We start from the raw sequence: 23,878 nt of genomic DNA on the forward strand, positions 1-23,878 counted from the left end.
AAGGAAATAAATTAATGAAGGTACGTTGGAATTCGAAAAATACGTATCCATACACCAGTAATACACGATACATTTTGCATTGAATGGTGGTAGTTTAATGTCGATACGATCAGTGGTTTAGGCGTGATTGAGACTCAAACAATGACCATTTTAATTATATTTATAGAAAATAGATTAAGGTTGGGTTGCATCATATTAGTTGTTATAGTTAAGGTTTAAGTCAAATTTAATGTTAACAGAAACGATGACTTTAACATAGACTGCGGAATGTGTTGCACTATCGTATTCCTTGACGAAGTTTAAAGAAAATTTAAGATCGCTGTTTAGCTATTTAACATTAACATTAGTTTTATCCGGCTAAGATTGGACAGTTAAAGTTATGACGTCATCTAAAAAATATACAAATTATTTAAGTTTTCTTTAGTGTTAATTCCGCCAGTATTTGTCTTTAAAACAATTCGACACGTGTTTCGCCTCTACACGAGGCATCCTCAGGACGTGTTGTCTCGCCAAAATCTGGCACGAGACTAAATCTAAAAAATAGTCAAAAAAATATAAAAAAATTGGCTTAACCGGTACAGGTGCGGCAACTATATATTCTTAGGCTTTATTACAAGAATAATGAACCTATAACATATAATAAGGCATCAACAAATTTCCTGCAAATATGACTAATATGTAATTAAATACTTAATCAGCGTTAAAAGACGTGTTTACACAAAGGCAAAAAATGGACGTATATTGGTCAATGATAAAAATGCATAACCGTCACCGGGGCACGGTTCAGTATTGAGTAACAACCAAAGAGTAATTAAGTGGCCATTACATATTATTATCACTTGTATGTGTCGCTCAATGGAATGTTTATTGCGAAAGGAGACGCTTTATATGGACGCAAACGCCGCGTAAATAACAAAGCTAAGCTGTATTTAATATTCATGTCGGTTCTGTTTCGCTCTACCCTCATATCAATAAGACAATAACTCATTCTTAAACGAATTGAACTACAGTTACTTTGATATCTAATATATTATAGCTTAACGCTTATTTATTATGATTGTCTGACAGAAAGTATTGTAATGTTATCATAATTGTATTGACGACCCCTATTGCCCAGTGGTTAGTGACCCTGCCTACTGAGCTAGAGGTCCCGGGTCCGAATTCCGGTTAGTGCAATCATTTATATGATGAACTAGCTGACCCGACAGAAGTTGTTCTGTTAATAATAAAAAAAATCCTGCGAGTGGAATTTCATAAAATCCGATAGCTCTTAGCTGACCTCTACTCGGCGAAAGGAATATTCCTATCAAATTTCAAGTCTCTACGGCTTATGGTTGAAGAGATATCGTGATGAGTGACTATATACGTGGAAATCTCTTATAGATATGGAGTTTATTTCCGAGTCATGGATGTTTATATGTATTTATGTATGTTTATATTAAATATATCGTTGTCTTGTACCCATAGTATTCCTAGTTTGGGACAAGATAATTTATGTAAAAGTGTGTCAATATAATATATTTTTATCTGGTACACAAGTAAAAAAGTATTCTTAAGACATATTTGTATCGCAAGACTGACTTATGAAAATAATATCATTTAACACATTCAATTCTAAAAATCAGAGTTGCAATGATATGCTCAATCGAAAATGTATTTTTCCATTGTATGTGCATAAGCGATATAAAACATTAGTAAGCGTTCCAATGTTGACTCAGTTAGTCAGCGACCGCACATAAATCCAATAAATCCAAATAAATGTATCATTCACGGTACCGTTTTCCATTGTGAACGAAATGACGATGGAGTCTGTGTCGTCTTTTACTAATCCAGTCACCGACTGGAGACTTCACTCTATTCGACATATACACGACCACTACACTACACTACACTACACTACACAAGTGTTCACAGTAAATAAATACACATTTATTATTCGATGACTATGGAGCAATTCACGTGAAATGGCGCGACAACTGACCCGCGACTGTACACTAAAATGTTAACCATTCAACACTGCTAGCACCTAATTAGATTTCATTTGACAACGTAATTTACGCACTCCACTCTTCTGTACGCACTGAGTCACCACATTATCCTACATAACAATTATATATTATATTACACTAGCTGACCCAACAGACGTTGTTCTGTAGATAATAAAAAAAATACTGTTTTGTAAGAATTTGAAAATGGTCCCTGTTGTTACAATGAAATTGTTTCACAGCGGAACTGTCAAAGCGTGCGTCACTAAATTCTCTCACAGAAAAAATGTCCACACAAAACAAATATTGAAAATAAAAATAATGTTGGGTCTCAAATCGAAATAAAAACTATCATATCTCTCAAGTTGGACTAAACTGCACTCAATGAAGTAATCCCCATTAAAATCTCTTCATTAGTTTAGGAGTCCATCGCGGACAAACAACGTGTCAGGTTATTTTTATATATTAGATGTTCTGATGGTCTTAAGTTATATAACACTACGCGGGACTATGAATTTCGGCGCAAATATCGAGATAAGACAAACGCGACTTTGTTGATTGGCAGCCGTAAGACACTCACGCGTTACAACCGCATTTATCAACTTTGATAACAAATAAAGCAATGTTGTTCGAAGACTCCGTTATTATATTGTCTAGTGTGTACTTACCGAGAGAAGATAAGATTGTATCACGAGAAATGCCATAAACAATCTAATTAACATTTAGAATGTTTTAAATACCGAAGAAGGAAAATAGTTTAAATACATCATTAAATTTAACCGAATGTGTACAATTTAATAATTTTTCACCACTTCCGCGACTTCCGCGTGTAAAGTATTAAATAAAATTTACTTTACGATACGCCCAGCATTTCCAAAGTAACTAAACTAATAAAAGTCTCATTGGGATTAGTGTACATTAATTTAAAATTTCTAAAGCCTTAAAACGTTGTAGCGCAAACAAAAAACGGATAAAGACAAATTTAAATTATATTAGATATTATTTAAGTTCAAAAGGCCATATTGACTCTCAAACATGTCAAAGCGAAAGATTTTATTAGTTATTTGGCGCCGAGTCATTCATGTCTGCGGGAATTTTTATTTTATATTGTTAATAAACCTTAAGCTCACTTAACCACTGAGTAACCATTTTCCTGTAAATATACGAGACTAACCAGATTTACGTAAGCATGGGAAGGAACATCACGTACACGTTAGACCTACGTGATTAACATAATATTATGATATTTTATAGGAAAATAGGTACTTCTAAGATATGTTACCATTAAATTAGTCTACTCACTACTAAAAGGCCTGCCGTGTGTTTGCCGAAGGTAGTCGTAGTTTCTAACAGATTTTCTTTTATGAAAATAAGGGACGCGACGAGCAGGACATTCAGCTGATGGTAATTGATACGCCCAACCCATTATTACAATGCAGTGCCGCTCAGGATTCTTGAAAAACCCAAAAATTCTGAGCGGCACTACAATTATTGCGCTCGCCACCCTGAGACATAAGATGTTAAGTCTCATTTTCCCACTAATCCCCGAGCGCGCCAAATGAAGTATAACATCAAAAATTTGAATATGTCAATAATAATATGATGATTGGTGTAATTTGTAATGTGCCTAGTAAAACGTGCTGGTACGATCACGCTATCAGCGGACGCGGCCGCAGTGATAGCTGACCTGATGTTAGCGAGATGCGGCGGGGTCTGCGCCGGCGAGCGCATGTTGGATATCCGCTCCAGCAGGTCGTCCTTGAAGGAGCGAGCCCGCCGTGCGAGCTTGTTGGCGCCGCGCAGAGACCCCCGGTGACCCGAGCTACCTTCACCGCCTCCTTCGTTATCTGTCAAACAAACAATCCTCATATTTATTAATTTATTTACTAGCTGACCCAGCAAACGCTGTATTGCCATATAAAGTAATCTATATATATATAAATGAATTGTTGTTCGTTAGTCTCGCTAAAACTCGAGAACGGCTGGAACGATTTGGCTAATTTAGGTCTTGAATTATTTGTGGAAGTCCAGGGAAGGCTTAAAAGGTGAATAAATAGGAAAATGCTGCTAGATTAAATAAAAACAACAAATTTGTTTTTCCTTTGATGTGTCCATACATAATTTCTATGAGAAATTTTATTGACGCACGGTTTGACAGTTCTGCTGTGAAACAATTTCATTACGACAGCAGGGTGCATATCTTACGTAGTAATTCTTGATGTTATCTTATATCTTTAAACGAGCAATTCTTGTATATATATATAATCTGAATCTCGGAAACGGCTCCAACGATTTTCATAAAATTAAGTATGCAGGGGATTTCGGGAGTGATAAATCGATCTAGCTAGGTTTCAATTTAAAAAAAATGGTTTTATCCATGTTTGAATGAGAAACAGCTACAATAACATTAGAATACAAAGGTAAATTTCGCCACTATATACAAGACTATTATAGCTCAGATGGGACATTGGGTGATCCGGAAAGCAGAAGACCCCGGTTCGAATCCAGATGTCCTATTAGTTTTTTTTTTGTTCAAGTTTTGTACATTCTTAAAAATCCGAGCAAGGCTCGGTCGTCCGGATATTGATATATCATTGACAAATTCATATAAAAACATTATTTTATTTATTATATACAGAACAACGTCTGTCGGGTCAGATAGTAAGAAATAAAACAATAATTAAAATTATTGGGGTATAAAAAATAGATGACGACCGATTCACAGACGTACCAAATATTAAATCGTACATAAAATCTACCAACTATAAGTAGCTAAAATTAAGTTTGCTTCTTACCTCCGTTAGTTGGAAAGATATAAGGAATAAGAATTCTAAATAGTTATTCATTTTAAAGTATTTTTTCAATTTATTTGATTTCTGAACGACGGGAGAAACATCAGAGGAAAAACACTATTGTTATTTTTATTTAATTCCGAGCATTTTCATATTTATTCACCTTTTAGACCTTCTCTGGACTTCCACAAATAATTCAATACCAAAATTAGCCAAATCGGTCCAGCCGTTCTCGAGTTTTAGCGAGACTAACGAACAGCAATTCATTTATATGTATATATAAATGAATTGTATATATATATATATAGATTAAGGCTTACCAACTAGATACACAATTTGGACGTAGTTCCTGAAAAACTTTCCAAGCCACAAACATCACATTTTAAGGAATTCGTGTTTTTTTTTATTTGAAGTATTATTATTAATATTAGTGTATTCCATGCAATATGTGGGTTGGACTACATATAAAATATTATCTAAGCACGTGAGCGCTTCATGCACTCGATCTAAAAAAATATCCCGCAGCATTGATACAACGCCCGCGGCGCCGGTCAATTGCCTCGTCCGCCCCGTTATTGAATACTTATATCTCAAAACATTATTTAATGAGAAGAAATTAAATGTTTAGCAACTATAAAATTAGTTGAGCCACAAGAAAACAGCATTTTAATAGTTTGATCAGCATACAAAGATTTTGTTTGCAATGATAAACATCAGGCAGCAATCCTTGTTCCGCAAATAATTTTGATAGTTAGTAATTAAATCATAAATAGGCAGCTTGCAATAACACGAGTTTCCATAGTAAAAATTTAGTCCGCAAAATAACTATTATGTCAGCAAGATTTCACGATTCACCAGCAGATAAGCAGTGTATTAAAGTGACTTGTCTTATTGCCAATTGAAAGAAATGATTGGATAAAAGGGAGATGTGACTGTCCAGTCCATCTACATATATATATAAAATGAAATGCTGTTCGTTTGTCTCGCTATAACTCGAGAACGGCTGGACCGATTTGGCTAATTTTGGTCTTAAATTATTTGTGGAGGTCCAGTGAAGGTTTTAAAGGTGATAAATAAATATGAAAATGCTCGGAATTAAATAAAAATAACAATTTTGTTTTTACTTTGATATGTCCCCCGTCGTTCAGAAATCAAATTGAAAGAATAGTTTAAAATGAGTATCTCTCTGAGTACTTTCTCAGCAGGTAATAAAAAATAAAATAAAATAAAAATTTTAACTCAAATAAAATTTGAAAACAAAATTTTTATGAACTATAAATCTTAAGTTTTGTCATAAGAAATATATATTTTTATAAGTACTACTTGCTTAGTCATGTGTGTACGCGGACGAAGCCGCGGGTATCAGCTGGTAATTTATAAAAATTGGTTAGGTTAGGCAGCGGCCGGCGAGCGAACTTTGAGAAATAAACTTTTTTCCTTACCGTCTGAGGATCTTACCCTCTCTTACCAACATTTTATTAAACAGGAGCAGCTCATTGCAACTATAGTAGATTTTACGAGTGCACAAAACGAACCATTTTTATCCGAGACTTTTAGCAGATAGTAATGTCGAGGATAAAATGGTTTTGTGGACGAGTTATAAACTCTGCTTTTCATTTCGATTGCGAGGAAATAAAACAGTAGTATAACATAGACATTTTTAACAATTTTAGCAAATTTGAAGAAATTAATAAACGCACGAAAAAACAAGACCTGTTTCCCGCCGCTTTTTTTTTAAATCTTACGACATTGATATTAGGCTTGGGCTCCAGACCTATACAGCCTACTATTAAATTAATTTTGAAATATATATATTAATTTAATTAATTAAATAACCCACCGTATTTCAATTTAAATTTTAATATATTTTATGTCTTAAAAAACACATAAGGTAAATAAATTAAAGTAAATATTATAAAATTACAAATTCTACCTTTGAACTTTTTATTGTGTTTGGCTGTATAGTTCATATTCTTTGCCTTAATATAGATACATTTATGAGTAGATACGTTAATGCACTTGTGCACATATAGGCTGCACAAAATCGATTTTGTGCAACCTATATCGTTCACAAAAAAAGCAATTTCAGAGCATGAGAAGTGATAATATAATTTATATGCTGTACAAAAATAATTACAGCCATCTACAATGACATAAATTGGACGTCGTTATGCAGAAAGGACTCAAACCACACTTTGGTCAAAATAAGTTAAGTATGTATGTAAAAAAATGAGTTAGGTATGCCATCATACATCCATCCTGAAGGTCGAATCTGTCATGTAGTGAGAACCCTATTTTTAAAATGTATAGGTACTGAAACAGTTTTTTTATTGGATATTTATATGGATAAGATTTAAGCTGAAACTTCAAATGCCTATTACTCAAAAGTGCCTCTGTGTGGTTTGAGTCCTTTCTGCTTAACTACGTCCAATTGCTGATTGATTTTGAAATGTTTGCTGGCTCTGAGTTACCTACTGATCAATTAGCTATTTCTGCTCACAGATTATATTTTTCTGCTCACAAAAATACCAATACTATGCTTACCATCCATTTAAATAACATCCTTGTTTAATACGTATATAAAAAATAATGGCAGAAATCTAATGTGATCATGTATATTACGGCTAGAACAATTTGCATCAAAATTAAGATTTAGACAGGGATTGGCTTTGTTTGTATCTGTAGAGAATACTTCGGCCACATTTTTTAAAGCTCCAGTGGGAGGCTCCTTTGCACAGGATGCCGGCTAAATTATGGGTACCACAACGTCGGCTATTCCTGCCGTGAAACAGTAATGTGTAAGCATTAGGCGCCGTAGGTACCTAGTTAAATTACTGGGCAAATGAGACTTCAGAAACATCTTATGCCTCAAGGTGACGAGCGCAGTTGTAGTGCCACTCAAAACTTTTGGGGTTTTTTCAAGTCCTGAGCGGCACTGCATTGTAATGGGCAAGGTGTATCAATTACCATCAGCTAAACGTTCTGCTCGTCTCGTCCCTTATTCTCATAAAAAAAAGCTAATCGCTTCGCATAGCGGCCCTAGTATAAGACACGCTCTGACAGAATTTGAGCTGTGTAACTATTGCAGATTATATACATGCACATCAAGTAAACACCAGTTGGGTACAAAACAATTATTAGCATAAATCTTAAATCCCTCTGTATCTGATGTGAACCTACAGATTAACAAAAACGACTTGTTTGGAGAAGTTATCACAGGTCTTATTAAAACAGTTTGTCACTGAGCGCCCGAAAAACAGTAAGTAATTTGGAAGTAGGCCTTATGTCATACTCGTAACTAAAATATGAAATCTAAAGAAGTATAAATCTATGGTTGTCTTTATAATCATGCAAGGTTAGATTTACACTACCTAATATATATATAATAGTTAAAGTTGGCAAGGCGAATATTTATGTAATGCCCTACAGTTTCTCCATTGATCATGTTAGCTCTGAATTAATCAATCATAGGGTATACCTGGTAGTAGATTAACCGTGCAACCTACCTCGCAGGTCCGTCGGGAACTACCTACACAACTCAACCAATGCTACTCTGACCAGAGTCCGATAAAAAACTATTAAAACTACTACAAACTTTTCAATCTACCCACCGTAAGAACTAACGTTGGCAGCAACGCGCCACTATATCGTGTCTGTCATTCATTCAATAATATTTAATTACTTTTTATCATATTTTTTTACATACTATACTTAAGTCTTTGTGTTAAATATAAGTGCCCAATAGAAATGATTCTCATTTATGTTGTGTGCACCTGTTATTGACTCATACACTACTATTATTTTTGTGCAATATTTAAGTTTAAGAGTGTACTGTGTATGTGTTGTTGGAGCACCTTTAAATAAATAAAAAACAAAGGTACAGAAGGCTGTAGAGACCATCTTACGCGATCCATATAGGACGGACCAAGGTCAAACACACATTACAGAGCCACTAATAACGCGGTCAAGATAAACATGACATCATCGACCTTACCAATAAGCAAGATTGAAAATAAACATTTATCTTGCAGAATGCCCTTGTGTTTGGGGTACCGTAGCTAAAAAACGGTTTAAACACCCAAATCTGAACCGCAGGCCTTAAATTCAGAGCTAAGGCTAGAAACAAAACACAGGCCACAAGTAGAAACCGAATTTCAAGATCCAAAAGAGCCCACAAGTTACTTTATAATTTTAGAGTGACAATATTTATGGAACAGATACTAGCCCCTTATTCATAATGGTCTGCTAACTTAAAGCATTGCTAATTCCCACTCTGTCTTCTTCTATTGACCTAAGAATGAGAAAAAACACTCCTAAGCGGCTGTTTAAAGTTAGCGAACCATTATGAATACCCTTATTCACCCCCTGGTTAGAGTATAACTACTCGAGCTGGGCTAGGTGGTCGGGTTCCAGGTAAGAAGAGCAGGCAAACATATCGCTTAATTTACATACATTCGAAGCGGTCATAGGTATTATAATGTATCATGTTTTATACAATATTAGTGATGAATAAATATTTAATTTTGCCACACCATTTCTGTGGAACAAAACTTCGGCCAATCGGATAAAAAAACATCTACGTCGCCTCAGATATAAGTGAAATTTTGCCTACTAGTTCTTAACTGTTACCTGTTTATGAACACCTCTTAAATACATTTATTGCAACTCCACTAAAAATATAAACTAAACTAAAAATAAATAATTGACGCCTTAGGCCTTGGAATTTTACCGTCATGGGTTTTCAAACAAATGATCTATTTTACTTTATTTCCTATTCTAATATTTCGGAGAAAAACAATAGAGCTTTTAACTCGCACTATAACAGTGTTAATTCGATAAATAATGTACAACTTAACAAATATTAAAATATCTCAATTCTGAAAACATCAATAATAATTTAAAGTAGATTTATAAAGTAGTTTCAACTTTAATAAAACTTACGAAATAGCCTAACGAAAAACTGCCAAAAGTTTTGAAACACAACACAGCACTTTATATAATAATAATAATGTAATGTTAAACTGTAAACCCTTTAGCTACTCTCCAATTTTATTTAAGCACTGATAACTCATTGTATATTAAGCTCAACTGAACACTAATAATACGATTTTCCTCAAGCAATAACAAAGTTCCACGATGTGACGTCAGCGAACGTGCTAATTCCGAAGTCGCTTATCTAACAACATTAATGTTTACTATCACAATATAGCCAGTACAGTTTGGAAGATGTTGCTTATAAAAAAACAAAAGCTGACGATATGGTGAGTGGTGACGCGCGCGATTATAAATAAGACCGAAAAGGCGACAGTGAGGCGCTAGCAGGCCACGAACTATGTGACTGAGACGTGAGACAGGCTGTGTCCTGCGAGCATGAGGTACGAGGCACGAGCGAGTAGGGCTGTCAGATATCCTGTTTTGTCAATGCGATTTATCAATGTCATTATCAATCCAAAAATAGTAAAAAACAATTGTTGTTTACGACCGTAAGTCACTTGACATTGGCTCAGTTGTGGTGACTTTTCCACAAAAGCCACAATATAAACAATAGCGTTTTGTAAGTCACTTGCAAAATAATATAAGTATACGTTTAAATGTTTGACGAAAAGCATCAACTTATAACATCGTATTAAAAGTAGAGTATAATAGCGGAGTCGATGTGAGATATTTGATTTTTAATATTTTTTTTTATATTTGGTTCAGGCAAAGGTATTTTGAAAGATAAAACGCTTCAACGCCTTGTCTAAGTTATTGTATCAATATTTTTTATATAACGTAAAACCTATCGGTTAAAAGTAGAAGTTAAGTGTGGAATTTTTTTGAAAAACATTTTTAAGGTTGACTTTATTTTTCTAATTTTATGTGAACATCAAAATCGACATTTTTAGAGAACTCATGTTTTTCACTCTTTCACATTTAATTCGTTATAACCTTTAAAAAATAGTGCTGGGGCCCACTCATTTGGTACATTTATATAATATAAAATAAACACGGAGAACAATACAGAAAATTGATTCATGAAGGCATAGTGTATTACTGTAGTGTAGAAAAACGCAAGAGGCTTTTTTCGATACACAAAATGATAATGAAGAATTTTTATAAAAATATATATTGTTTTATTATTATAACTGGCAACCCTAAAGTAGCGAGAACAGTCGCGTCGGACGGACGCCAGCCCGCGCCAGGTCATGCCCGCTTCCTGGCCGCGAAGTACGTCACACATATCACAACAGTCGGTCGTCGCTACTGCTACCTACCCTACATACAGCTCATTTATAGCTACATGTGACAGCCTGATCTAACTGTTACGACAGCTAGGACTATACAGAGTACAGTTTTAAGTACACTACGTTCTAGCCTTGTTACTTGATTCAAGAAATCAACACCAAACCTACTGGGAATCTTTCGCCAGTTGTTCTCATGTCAGAGGCATACATTATCGAATGGGTGTTGTTTTTGACTTTTTTTTTATGACAATAAGGGACGAGACGAGTAAGACGTTCAGCTGATGGTAATTGATACGCCATACCCATTACAATGCAGTGCCACTCAGGATTCTCCGGAAAATCCCAAAAAATTCTGAGCGACACTACAATTGCGCTCGTCACCTTGAGACAAGATGTTAAGTCTCATTTGCCCAGTAATTTCACTAGCTACGGCGCGATTCAGACCGAAACACAGTAATGTTTACACATTACTGATTCACGGCAGAAATAGGCGCAGTTGTGGTACCCATAATCTAGCCGGCTTTTGCACTTGACTTTCAGTATGTGATTTTAAATCAAAATATATAAGAATTCCAAAAGGCGTCTCAATATCTTGTCTACCATCAAATCTTATTGTTATCCTTTTTATGCACAGTTATGAAGACAGTGATAACAATAATTACACAGCTGATTGTGGGTCAAGTATTGAGGCGTATCCTGCAATACGGATTAAATTTAATTCCGAAAATTTTAAAGGTTTCTGTCGACGCCTGCAGCTTTGAACCAGCAAAGTTTTACATTTACATGTTTTTATTTACTTTTATAAGGGTTCGAGTCTTGTTCTTTCTTATTCAATTACATCTGAGTCAGCAAGCATATATTTGTTTTATTTAATCAATTAAAAGATAAAATACTACCTATTGAGTGCGTCTACAAATAATATTACGAACGAACCGGACGGCAAATCAAACTATAAGACTATGGAACGAAAGAGAAGAAAAATTTATAATATAGTTTTCCGTCGCCATTGCTTTTGCACGTGGATAATAAAATCGAAGCCGAATAGAAGCTATTATTTTGTTAAAGTGGCAAATGTATGTTAATCATTGTCAAAGGTGCGAAAGTAAATGTGTCTGATAGTAGGCTTTTTTGTACGACCGGCCTTAGCATTGTTGAACAATGGGCGCAATTGTTCCCGCGTCTCTTACTTCGTATTATACAATTTTAACTTGGTCCATTATGTATATTTACACACGTTATAATGAATCGCTTTTACCAGGAAGACTTACAAGTCAATTCCGTTTCCTGAATATTTATTTATTCTATGATTTTTTTTTACATATTCCAAATGATTGCAAAACTGAAGTGGTAGTAGGCGGGGCACATAGTTCGCCGGACAGATGGCCGTTGGGGCAATAAAGTCCTCGAATGGCGACCACGTACCGGAAACGTAGTGTTGGTAGGCCCCCCACAAGATGGACCGACGACTTGGTAAGATCGCCGGAATACGTTGGATGAGGGCAGCGCAGGACCGATCGTCGTGGAAATATTTGGGGGAGACCATTGTCCAGCAGTGGACGTCTTCCGGCTGTTGATGATGATTTATTTTTAATTTACAATGACGTTCTATACACACTTATGGACATATCATTAGCGCGGTCTGATAGCGGAATGGCAAAAGTGTGCTTAAAAACAATGTAACTGTCCGAACATATTGAAAGTGACCCACGTACGTACATACATACATACATAAACACAAATAAAGATACGTACTCATGACTCCGTAAACAAACATTCGTAATGACCATACAAACGTTTTGCACCTACGGATTCGAACTAAGAACGGCTTACGACCGTTCCCAATATTCAGTCTATCTCTTACTTGAGATAAAAATCGTAACTATCGTTGACTTTTCTGTCCCAATAAACTTATCGACGGTAACTCACCTTATCCGTACACGCTGTCTGTCTATAACGAACTACGTATAGCTTACCAGCGATTGAAGTTTGTATGGAAATTTCAATTCACGCGTCCCAATATAAAGGCGGTAAGAATCAGATTATCAGTTTCACATTATTGACAGCTAATTACTGACAGTAGAAGGTAGTAATTTATCTCTATGTGTAGATAGTATATTGGGAACGGCCGTTAGTAAGGTCAGTGTCACTAAGTTAATAGCATTTTGCAATAAAGCAATTGATATGCCAAATCAGAGCTGCCCTTGAGTAAATACTAATAGTTTTCGATACCACGACCGATTTAGACCGAAATAGCGAGGCAAGAGTTAATGTAACCGATAAATCTTTTGCGCCATTTAGATAAAAGTTTCCTATGAAAGTTCAGAAGCGTTGCCGTTCCCAGGTTAAAAAAAGATAAACAAATAAGTACTACTGTTGTAATTGCGACCCGCCCCGGCCGCGACGCGTCACGGCTGTCATTCAGAAAAAAAATGTGATGTCATGTTTTTAGCTTACGTTTCGTTGCATGTTTTCGTTATACAAAACGAATAAATTATATTTGGAAGTTACGCGCGATATCATGCATAGCTCACGAGGTCTACTCGCAAAATCGACAACGATATATTCGGAACGATACGATAATACTCCGAATATATCGCACCTAGCCAACTCTAACAAATGTTCGCATTCCATATCGTTTATCGTAACAATATCGTAACCATAGACTAATATTTTGATTTGTATTATATATATAGTGAATGAATTATGCGCAAACCTTGAAAAACTAAACATTATCTGTGCTATGTCGCTGATAAGTGTCAAAATTCAAAACATAGTTTAGGCGTTAAGGACCATGCCAGGCTCTGAATCACCAATTTGATATCATTAACACAAAATGTAAATATTCAAAAATTATGTAAAGAATATAATATTATGACCATTTAAAATTTAATAAGTAATACAAAACTTACGGATAATAAAAAGTAAAAAAAAAAGTAACTCAACCCTTCTCATCGACTTCCTATTTCTCAGGCTGCCATTTGCATTACTTTCTTCGCATAAACGATCAACAAAATGACTTAAATTACTTGGTAGTATAAAAATCCTGTTGAATAGTAAATCACATATATTTATTTTAATAATATTTATTAAGTATGTATATTGTATGGCAAATATATCTATACAACTTGAAACGATAATAGCAACGACAGCCTAGAAGGTGTCGTTGAGATTATCGTAAGAGTGACGTATGATTATTTGTCAAATTAGAATAGTCGTCTCTGACATTTTCAAATAAGAGTAGGGTTAGGACCGATAATATCGAAAAATGTTTCGTTGGTTCAATCATCGTTTCGACATTGAATACGATGTAACTAAGAGTAGGATTCGACACGACTAATGCCACGACATAACGAATATCGATTTTAGAAGTAGGCCCCCAGGTCTAAGCCCGCAATATTGAATGTCTGGGTGGTTAAAATCCATTACAGTGATATACTATAAATGATAATTTTATGCGTCATTAGGCCTTAGAATATTATCCGATTTATTTGGATAAGGATTAACACCGAATAAGAGTACAAAGCGTCGAAAATAGGTTTTTCTTTATGATTATAAGGGACGAGACGAGCAGGACGTTCAGCTGATGGTAATTGATACGCCCTGCCCATAACAATGCAATGCCGCTCAGGATTCTTGAAAAACCCGAAAATTCTGGACGGCACCACAATTGCGCTCGTCACCTTGAGACATGAGATGTTAAGTCTCATTTGCCCAGTAATTTTACTAGCTACGGCGCCCTTCAGACCGAAACACTGTAATGTTTACACATTACTGATTCACGGCAGAAACAGGCGCCGTTGTGGTACCCATTATCTAGCCGGCATCCTGTGCAAAGGAGCCGCCCACTGGTATAAGTCAACACAAAGATACAATATTATCAAGTAATTTTACTAAAATATTACCAAACCTATACCTGCTTGGTCATTATTAGACGTATTTTTAGATAAACTAAACTAATTCGATAAAAGAAAATACGATAGTCCTATTTTTATAAATCTGTGTATATAATATAGTCTTATCTAATCTAATATTATAAAGAGGAAACATAAGTGTTTTTTGTATGTATGTTAGTAATGTTTTCACACAAAAACTACTAGACCGAATTCAAAATATATTTCAACATTAGAAAGCTGCATTTTCAGGAGTAACATAGGTTATATACATTTAATAAAATAATAGGGATCCATATAAAAATGTAATAATATAACCCAGGGTGTGTTAAAATTAGTCATAAAAAATCTGTCATCGCATGCGCTGCGGAATCTATTGACGATAGAACAATAAAATGTTCTACAGTATTATAAAACGTATCAATATATACAAAAAGTACAGAATACAACTACTGTAGTTCTGCCTCTATAACTGATTTTTACATTTTAAAAATTGATAAAAGTGCCGACAATAATTATTAATCCTACTAATATCTTCCCTATCTTGGCGTGCGTCCGTGCAGAATGGGATGTCGCTATGCCAACTTAATGGCTGACAGGCTTGCCTGCATGTTTCAGTATGACAACTCTCATGATTATTCTCATATTAAACATTAGCTGACCCGACAGACGTTGTTCTGTTCATAATATTAAAAAAACTTGGAATTTCGTAAAATCCGTTGATAGCTGACCTCTACTCGATGAAAAGAAAATTCCTACCAAATTTCAAGTCTTTAGCTGTAATGGTTCCAGAGATATCGTGATGAGTGACTATATACGTGGAAATCTCTTTTATCTTCTCTAATATATAAAATTCTCGTGTCATGGTGTTAAACTTTGAACTCCTCCAAAACGGCTTGACCGATTCTCATGAAATTTTGAGTGCATATTGGGTAGGTCTGAGAATCGGACAACATCTATTTTTCATCCCCCTAAATGTCAAGGGTGGTCCACACGATTTTTTTTTTTTATTTTTTTGACATTTGTTTGATTATGAGTCAGCATTAAAAAATACATACAACTTCAAATTTTCACCCATCTTCGATCAACAGTTACTTTTGTATCGCGATTTTAATATCGGCAATACAACGTTTGCTGGGTCAGCTAGTATATATATATAGATTTTTTTGAGATAAAACCTTTAGTTGTGAATGCAACGGGCAACTACTAGTAATGTATAAGTGATCACCGCCGTTGTCGTCTGTTTTTGTTTATGCGTCAAAGAAAGTTCTTTGACAAGCGAACGGTCAATTGAGTCAGTTTCATATTAAGTGCTACCTTGTCGGTCAATCATGTTGTTTATGTAACGAAGAGACTAATTTCATTACGACTGACGCGAAAGTGTGTTCCGCATTAACGATCATAAATTGTATGAGGACAAAATACACAGAAGCTTATAATATGTAATGTCATAAGCATAGCTTGTGTAAACCAGAAAACACGTAAACATGGTGTTTTTAGACAAGTTTTGTGGTGAAAGTATAGCAATTCGAGCTATGAACACAACTTAATCCTGTTACACATATCCTTAAGTCTTATTTGTAGGTTGCTAATGCATGCTGTTGGTTATAGTTAACTCTGCCGAGCCTTTTTGAACTACCACTTTTCTTTGAAGTTAAACCAGTTTTTTGGCATGGCGTGACGCATTTTTTTGGTACTTTTCTCAGAAAAGTTATTCTTATAGTTTGTACTTTTTTGTGTAAGTTCATTTATTCAGATTAGCACTGAATAACGAGGATTGTAAGCATATTAACTGTTTTCCACCCAAGAATTTTGAAAATATTGGCTTTGTTGCACAGATTGCGGGCCGGCAGCCGTGAACTCATATCGCTCAAGGTCGCTGGCATTTAGTGTCGCCTTAAAAAGGGGTTCTCAATTGAATAATCATTATGTTGCTATATAGGTTTTAAGGTATGCGATATATCAGATACTAACCTCCAAGCGGCTAACATGATGTAGGCGTTTATTGAATTAGGAATTATTTTGCGGAAATCCATTATTTTTATTGTTTTTTTTTACACTCAATAAAAACCACATCATTTAGATGATTTAGTTATTTTAGTTAGCAAACCAGAGTTGTTTTTATTTTGAAATGATATTTGTTTTTTTTTTAAATTAAGGTTAAAAATAAAATAAAATAAATATTTGGAACAATTTAACAAAGCTAATACAAACAGGTAACAACGATGACAGCTGCAAAACTATAAACTGCAGCGTAGCTAACAATGCCCTTCTCCGAATTCTATAAGGAATGATGTTCCCACGCACAAAGATCTAAATAGTAAAAAGAGTACGGTAATTGATAACAAGAAATTAAAAAATACTACACGACATGTGATTTGAAATGATTTGAAAATTATTATTATTATATTATGTGTTTAGTTTTGGGTGAAGTGTGTGGGTGAGTGTTAGAGATATGTATACAGTGATTGTGAAACCATGTAGCTAGTAAACCGAATGTTTTAGAAGTTCACCACATACAATATGGTACTATGAAGTAGTAATCGAATTAAAAACGAAAAGCATTAACTGTGTGTGATGATTATATTATTAAAACTATGATATTTTAAGCAGCTGCAAAACATACCATTTAGATTCTTACAAGATTTTTCATCTCCAGTAAATTTCCGATAAACACCAACACCGGGCGCGGCTGTACTCCGAGAGTATCTCCGCTGGGCTGGTCTTCGGCCAGCCTCCTCGATCGAATACGAATTTCTCACGTTCACTTTCCGCGGTGTCAGGTTCTCCTCGACCGGCGAGATGAAGTGCTTCAAGCTTTCATCGCGGCTTAAGTTCTGAAGGCTCTTACCGTTTCTTATGGTTTCCTTGACCGGTTCCTTTTTCAGTTCCTTCAACGTCAAGTTATCAAAACTCTTGCATGGTGTCAACGTCAGTATGTTGTTGTTATTTTTGATGTCATACAACCTGCTCGGGTCGAACACACTTGCTTCCGGATAGTGAATGAATATTTCGGGTGTTTTACACTGAATGAAATTTCCATTTCTAATCAGTGGTTTTTCGATTCTATAGCGATTTCGTCCCTTTAAATTCCTTATGTTGTGTTTAACTATGTTATTCCCTCTTTCTTCAAGAGTGTGGAGTACCTCACCGGAGTTCGTAAGCTCACAGGGGTGCAAACCATTTTTAAAAACACGATAGCTGCGTTTGTTTCGTCTTTGGTTCACACTGTCGTCGAACATAAAACTCTCATCGTAATGTGGCATTTTCACACTAAACATTGCAAACGGATTATTGACATTTTCAATGTCTTCCACATTCACAAAACACTGCAGTTCACTTGTTTGCAAGAGAAAGGCGATCCCTTAGAACTACGAAAGTTAGCTTCAAATTCTAGTTTCTCGTTTTATTGCATATGAAATCGTGCGTGTAACATTACTGAGCACCGAGCGGTTACACTGAAGGCAACATCAAAAATCGATGTTCCATTGAGAAACCGAAATAGCTGAGACGTAAGGTATATACAATTAGATCATTATTTATTTACAGCGATCGTCGCATTTCACGTCACGGGCACACTGTGTCGAATATCTTTAGATACACATCACCTTTAAAGTCTTCGTTTGTCAAATAATTTCGCACAAGTGACTTTCAAACATATATTTAACAATGTTCACATTTAATCTGGTATCGCAATAGCACTGTGAGCAAATAAATGAAAAAAAAACCATGCAATTGGCAAATTCGCAAATGATACGACACGGCTAGCTACAAGCGTTACGACACTTGATAAACATTTGTACTGAGTGAAACTCGTCGCCGTCCGCCTTGCAAGCTTTTTTATTTGTATATAATCTTTTTAACAACCACGAATTTATCACGTTCTAAAATACGTTCCGACAGACGCCAAATAGATTTTGACACGGCACAACTTTAAATCCAAGGAAACAGTATCAAAAACAACATTGATAATATAGCGAATTATTTTTTGGGAATAATTGCGATGTCACACAATGACACGGTGTGTAGTGAGACGTACAAGAGTCTCCGGTAAGTGGAAAATTTAGCAAGAGTGTGTGAGAGGAAAACAGTCGGGCGCAGCGGAGGCCCGGCGCCGCGGCACTGGCTGCGAGGACTGGCGGTCGCCCCGTCAACAGTGAAAGTGCCTCCTCCATGCATCTCTGCCCAAACACCTGCCAGCATACCAAACTTGACAATTGAACTCACGCTAAATCCTTACTAAAATTGGCTTATCCTTTTCCTGCGAACTGTCTTGTCGACATTTAGCTGGACTTGTGGTGTGGTGTGTCAACACAATTGCGTCGCACAGAATCTGCCCATATTTTGTTCCGTATGTATATCCTTCTTAGTGTGGATATCTTGTAGAGCTCAAGCTTAATTATTAAATTTTGTCTATTAAACTAACTGTTGCATTTTATTTCTTCTATTATTTAAATTTTCAATTTTCTCAGAATCCACTTATATCGAAGTAGCTCTGTTGGTTGCTGTTGTATGTATGTGAGACATTTTTCCCACTTTATATTCATTTTCCACATTATTTAATTCCCGCTTTAATTCATTCTAGTTCTATAACTAAACTAAATACTTCATTCACTAAATTTTGTTATATTTTTGAATTCAGCAAGAACTTTCAATTTTATAGTATTAAAATTTCCGAAACTGCAACCGTATTTATTTATGTTGTGGGGAACGGTCCTAAAACGGCTAGCCATGGACTACAGAAATTCTTCGCACCAAATAAGTACTTCTAAATATATAAATAACAAACATAACCAAAAGCCATGTGGCCTTCGGGTACCCGCTGATTAAGTGGGCTATCATACATATAAGTCACATAAGCTCACAGATCTGTGTCACTTGACCATTAACAGCTCCGGCCAGGGTTACCGCGGCCGTACACGCAGACCCATTTGTAAATTGTTGCACTTGTTAAATGTTCGACAACACGCGATATACTTTTTATAGCGGACTACATGTAAGACATGCCTTGAAACTACTTTTCGGTACAGCTAACAAGATAGACAAGTAAAAAAATAATTTTATTGTTCATTAGAAAAAGCAAAGTAACGTTTTAAATCTTGTTTCATAGCCAATTCACAGCGTTTTCTAGGTTTGTAGATTTTACATTCAACCGAATGTAAAATCTAGAAACAGAAATTATAAAAAATTAACTAGCAAAACGTGAAAGTCATAAAATAATTACATTGTTAGCAGCCAAAATAAACAGACCGAGTTATTGACGCACAACTAATATTTTTTTTAATTGGGTTACAAGATTTAAATCGTATAACATTCCTGTAATTTCCAGGTAAATAGTTAACATTTGTTAAATCTCACATTGCTATTAATTAAATTTATTAAAACATAAGTTATCACTTTAGTACCGACTTTGAGGTACAGCAACTTTGCCCTGTTGAAAGAATTTTCAAAATCTTTCATATTGTTCTTCCTTTACCCATACACCCAAAAAATATGGTAATGTGATTCCTCTGATGTTGTATAAGAATGTGGGCGGCGGTGATCACTTATTAGTTTCAGTTTTAGTTAGTATATATCCTCTATTCCTACTCTATGGTATCTTTTCTCTAAACATTAGACGAGTATTAATATATGCAGGTATATTATTTCAAAATTCCGAGATATTATATTTGCTGTTAAATATATGCCATTAACAAATTATAGAGAGTTCACAATACAATTCGTTTATTTAACATAAAAGTAGGCGACAATCGAAACGGTACTTCAGACAATACAAATAAAGGAGTGCAAGTCACGGAGCAGCTTCGGTTACATCTATAGTTAGGTACTGACTTACTTAGGTGATGTTAGCATCTTGAACGGGCTAGTGTACGGTTACTCGATACCACTTCTGAATAGACACAAAAAATATCTAGTGTATGTTCAGAAAAGTAGCGGTCCTGCCACACGTCCCTGGCTGCTTCCACTCGCAGCAATCCTTTCATACAAGCTCTTTTATCCTTGGTATTCTTGACCTGGCTCTATTTCCATACATCTCTGACCATATTGTACTTTGTAAGATACAGACACTACATACCTATTATGTCTTAGGATTTTTATCAATGTATACTAAAAAGGCAGAAGGGCAAACAAACGTACTGGTCACCTGGTGTTATGTGATCACCGCCGTCCACATTCTCCTGCAACGACATAAGAATCACAGAAGCATTGCCGGCTCTTAGAGCAGTGTACGCGGTGAGGTTTTTTTGTAACTTTTGTCGTAACTTTGTACATACATATTTATTTTGTTTGATAATTTGTTTTATGTTCGACGTCGCTAACTTGGCTATTTAAGCTTTTTAGAACATCAAGTGCCCAATGAAAAATATAACACGCGTGATATCATCTCACTACATTCCCTCTGGGATACTCTGTGAGTATCTTCCAAACCTCCCCTCTTTCGAGTCTCATATGATTTATAAAATACATCTTTGTGATTTAAACGGTTAAAAACAGTTTTATCAACCTACCTCAATACCTACCAACATTCCTACGTATATCCCGTACAAATTTACTGAAACTGGTCCAAAATATACCAGGAATGAAAATATTAATATTACTAATACGTACTCAGTAAGATTAACAGTAATATTTGGACTTTGATATCAATAATAATCCTGTGATGTATAATATTAATAACAAAAATCGAATATAAGTATACCACAAAGGATTAATTTAATCTATATATATCTAATTACAACTACTTAAGAAAATTAATTATCTACAATGCATTCATTTTCCCACTAATACACACAATACAGAAAAGGAGATATTAATTAGCATTTGAATTAATTATTTAACAAGCTCTAATAGATATCATTTGCAAATAACGACAGGCCATATTGGGTGCAGTTTTTGTTAGCAAATGACAGGAAACTGAGATGCAATCGGCGCGCCAGTGTCGGGCGACTTGAGCACACTTTCCAATGGGCTAACCTGATCGCAGCGGCCGCCACGACCGCTACTAGAACCTAGCGTAACGGGATTGCATTACCCACTTCTAGGTACTTTAATTGCTCTTAAATAACACTAATCTCGTAACTGTAGGCATTCAGAAAATCAACTTTCAATCGTTAAATAACTTTTTATAAGCAATAAATGTTATTAATAGCCACGTTAAAAGACTAAATTATGTAAGTATATATAATCCCCGCACAATAATTTGGGGACAGGCCAATTTTTATGATGTTCAATCGCAATTCTAATTGGCGATCCGAGAGTTACTCAGTAATTAATTTGGCATTAGAATAAAAGATCTTCGGAACGTCGATGATCTCTTTGTTCAATCCATCTATGTATTGGTATTTTTAGCTTTGTATTTGCATGAATGTGACAGATAAGCTTTATCTATACGAGCGTTTCCCATTTGCCGGGTCGCGACCCGGTTCTGGAACATCAAAATGAAATATCGGGTCGCAACATTCCCGCCTTATTTTAAATAAAAGACCAAAGGATAAAACTTTCCTCATTTTCGACAAACTTACGATACCAATTTATGATTTATTATAAACTAATGAATGATTATTATTTTACTTAGTGGAACCAGCTTGGGTTTAAAAGTATAAAGTGATTCAAGAAGGGGCAGTGTGAAAATTACGGGGCCATGGCAGAATAATTGGGAAACACTGATCTTTACTATGTAAATGACTTAGGAAATTAAGATTGTGAAATGCAGATTCTGGATCGATTGACTGGATGACATACAATCTGAACTAATAATAATAAACTATAGCTAGATATTGGGATATTGAAAGAGACCGTTAGTAATCAGGTGCCGCGAATTTAATAAGAGTTGAAACCATATATGTATATAGTCCCGCGCGCTGATATTGGACAGACCCTACCTCACTTACGTGAGTGAGTTACTTACTGGAGCTTTCCAGGCATAAAAATCACCAATCGAAACCGTTTGCAAACTGCTGATTTCTGCGAGGTCTCAATCAGATTCTGATTATACTCATAAATGTAATGTAAGGTTATTTTCAATAAGTCATTAATGGACGAGCATCATGTTCACTTGATATGTGATTTACGCCACGTAATTACATCAGGAATAATGCGCCACCGATCAACTTCTTATTTAAGCTTAAGAGTATCGTCGACATTAACAAACTAACACCGAAACAATACAAATGTGGATGTTTTTCCGCTTATTGTTACGTAGTCCGCATTACGACTTCAAAATTAAAAACCGGTAAAGTGCGAGTCAGAATCGCACGGAAAGGCTTCCGCACCATCGTACAGGCTGTAATGCTATGTGCTTCATTATAACGTTTTTTTAAAGAAACATTTTTTTTAATTCCATGATCGTACCAGTGGGAGGCTCTTTGCACCGGATGCCGGCTAGATTATGAATACCACAACGGCGCCTATTTCTGCCATGAAGCAGTAATTTGTAAGCATTACTGTGCTTCGGTGGGAAGGGCGCCGTAGCTAGTGAAATTATTGGGCAAATGAGACTTGACATCTTATGTCTCAGGGTGATGAGCGCAGTAATTGTAGTACCGCTCAGAATTTTTACCACCAGCTGAACGTCCTGCTCGTCTCGTCCCTTATTTTCATTAAAAAAAAAAACAGAATTTTCAGTTTGATATCATTATCAAAATTCTGTTTAAAGTAATTAAAGACCATGAGGTATTTACCATTAGTTGTACTAACGAAAAACAGTTATAGCCACTGTTAGTATATAATCTGTGTACCCATCGCGGTATGATGAAATATAGTTAACTGAACGAAAAACAGACGGACGGAGAACAGACTCTTGATAAAAGAGCTATACTTCGGCAATGGAACTCTTAAAAGAAAGGTAAGGCCGAACTTTCTACAGTTAATGTTTGTAGTGACATGGCTCGACGGACATATGGCCGTTGGGGTCGTAAAGTCCTCGGATGGCGACCACGGAACGGAAGACACAGTGTCGGCAGGCGGACCGACGATCCGGTTAAGAT

General features: G+C 35.5%; 1 protein-coding gene across 9 annotated transcripts in view; it reads right to left on the reverse strand.

Moving 5' to 3' along the window:
• The window catches only part of LOC126965650 (guanine nucleotide-releasing factor 2), an 89,752-nt gene that overhangs the window by 52,374 nt on the left and 13,500 nt on the right, over positions 1-23,878 (reverse strand). For 3 of the 9 annotated variants that reach the window (XM_050809334.1, XM_050809332.1, XM_050809331.1), the window contains exons 1-2: positions 17,518-19,058; positions 3,673-3,832 (exon numbers count right to left, since the gene is read on the reverse strand). In XM_050809334.1, the coding sequence (XP_050665291.1) occupies positions 3,673-3,832; positions 17,518-18,172 (815 nt within the window). In that variant the 5' untranslated portion in view covers positions 18,173-19,058. Of the gene's footprint in view, positions 1-1,776; positions 2,282-3,672; positions 3,833-9,718; positions 10,097-17,517; positions 19,060-23,878 lie in introns of those variants that run through there. The other 6 variants (XM_050809337.1, XM_050809336.1, XM_050809333.1 and 3 more) reach the window with 5 other exon arrangements.

This window comes from Leptidea sinapis, chromosome 8, assembly GCF_905404315.1.
Source record: "Leptidea sinapis chromosome 8, ilLepSina1.1, whole genome shotgun sequence".
NCBI lineage: Eukaryota > Metazoa > Arthropoda > Insecta > Lepidoptera > Pieridae > Leptidea > Leptidea sinapis.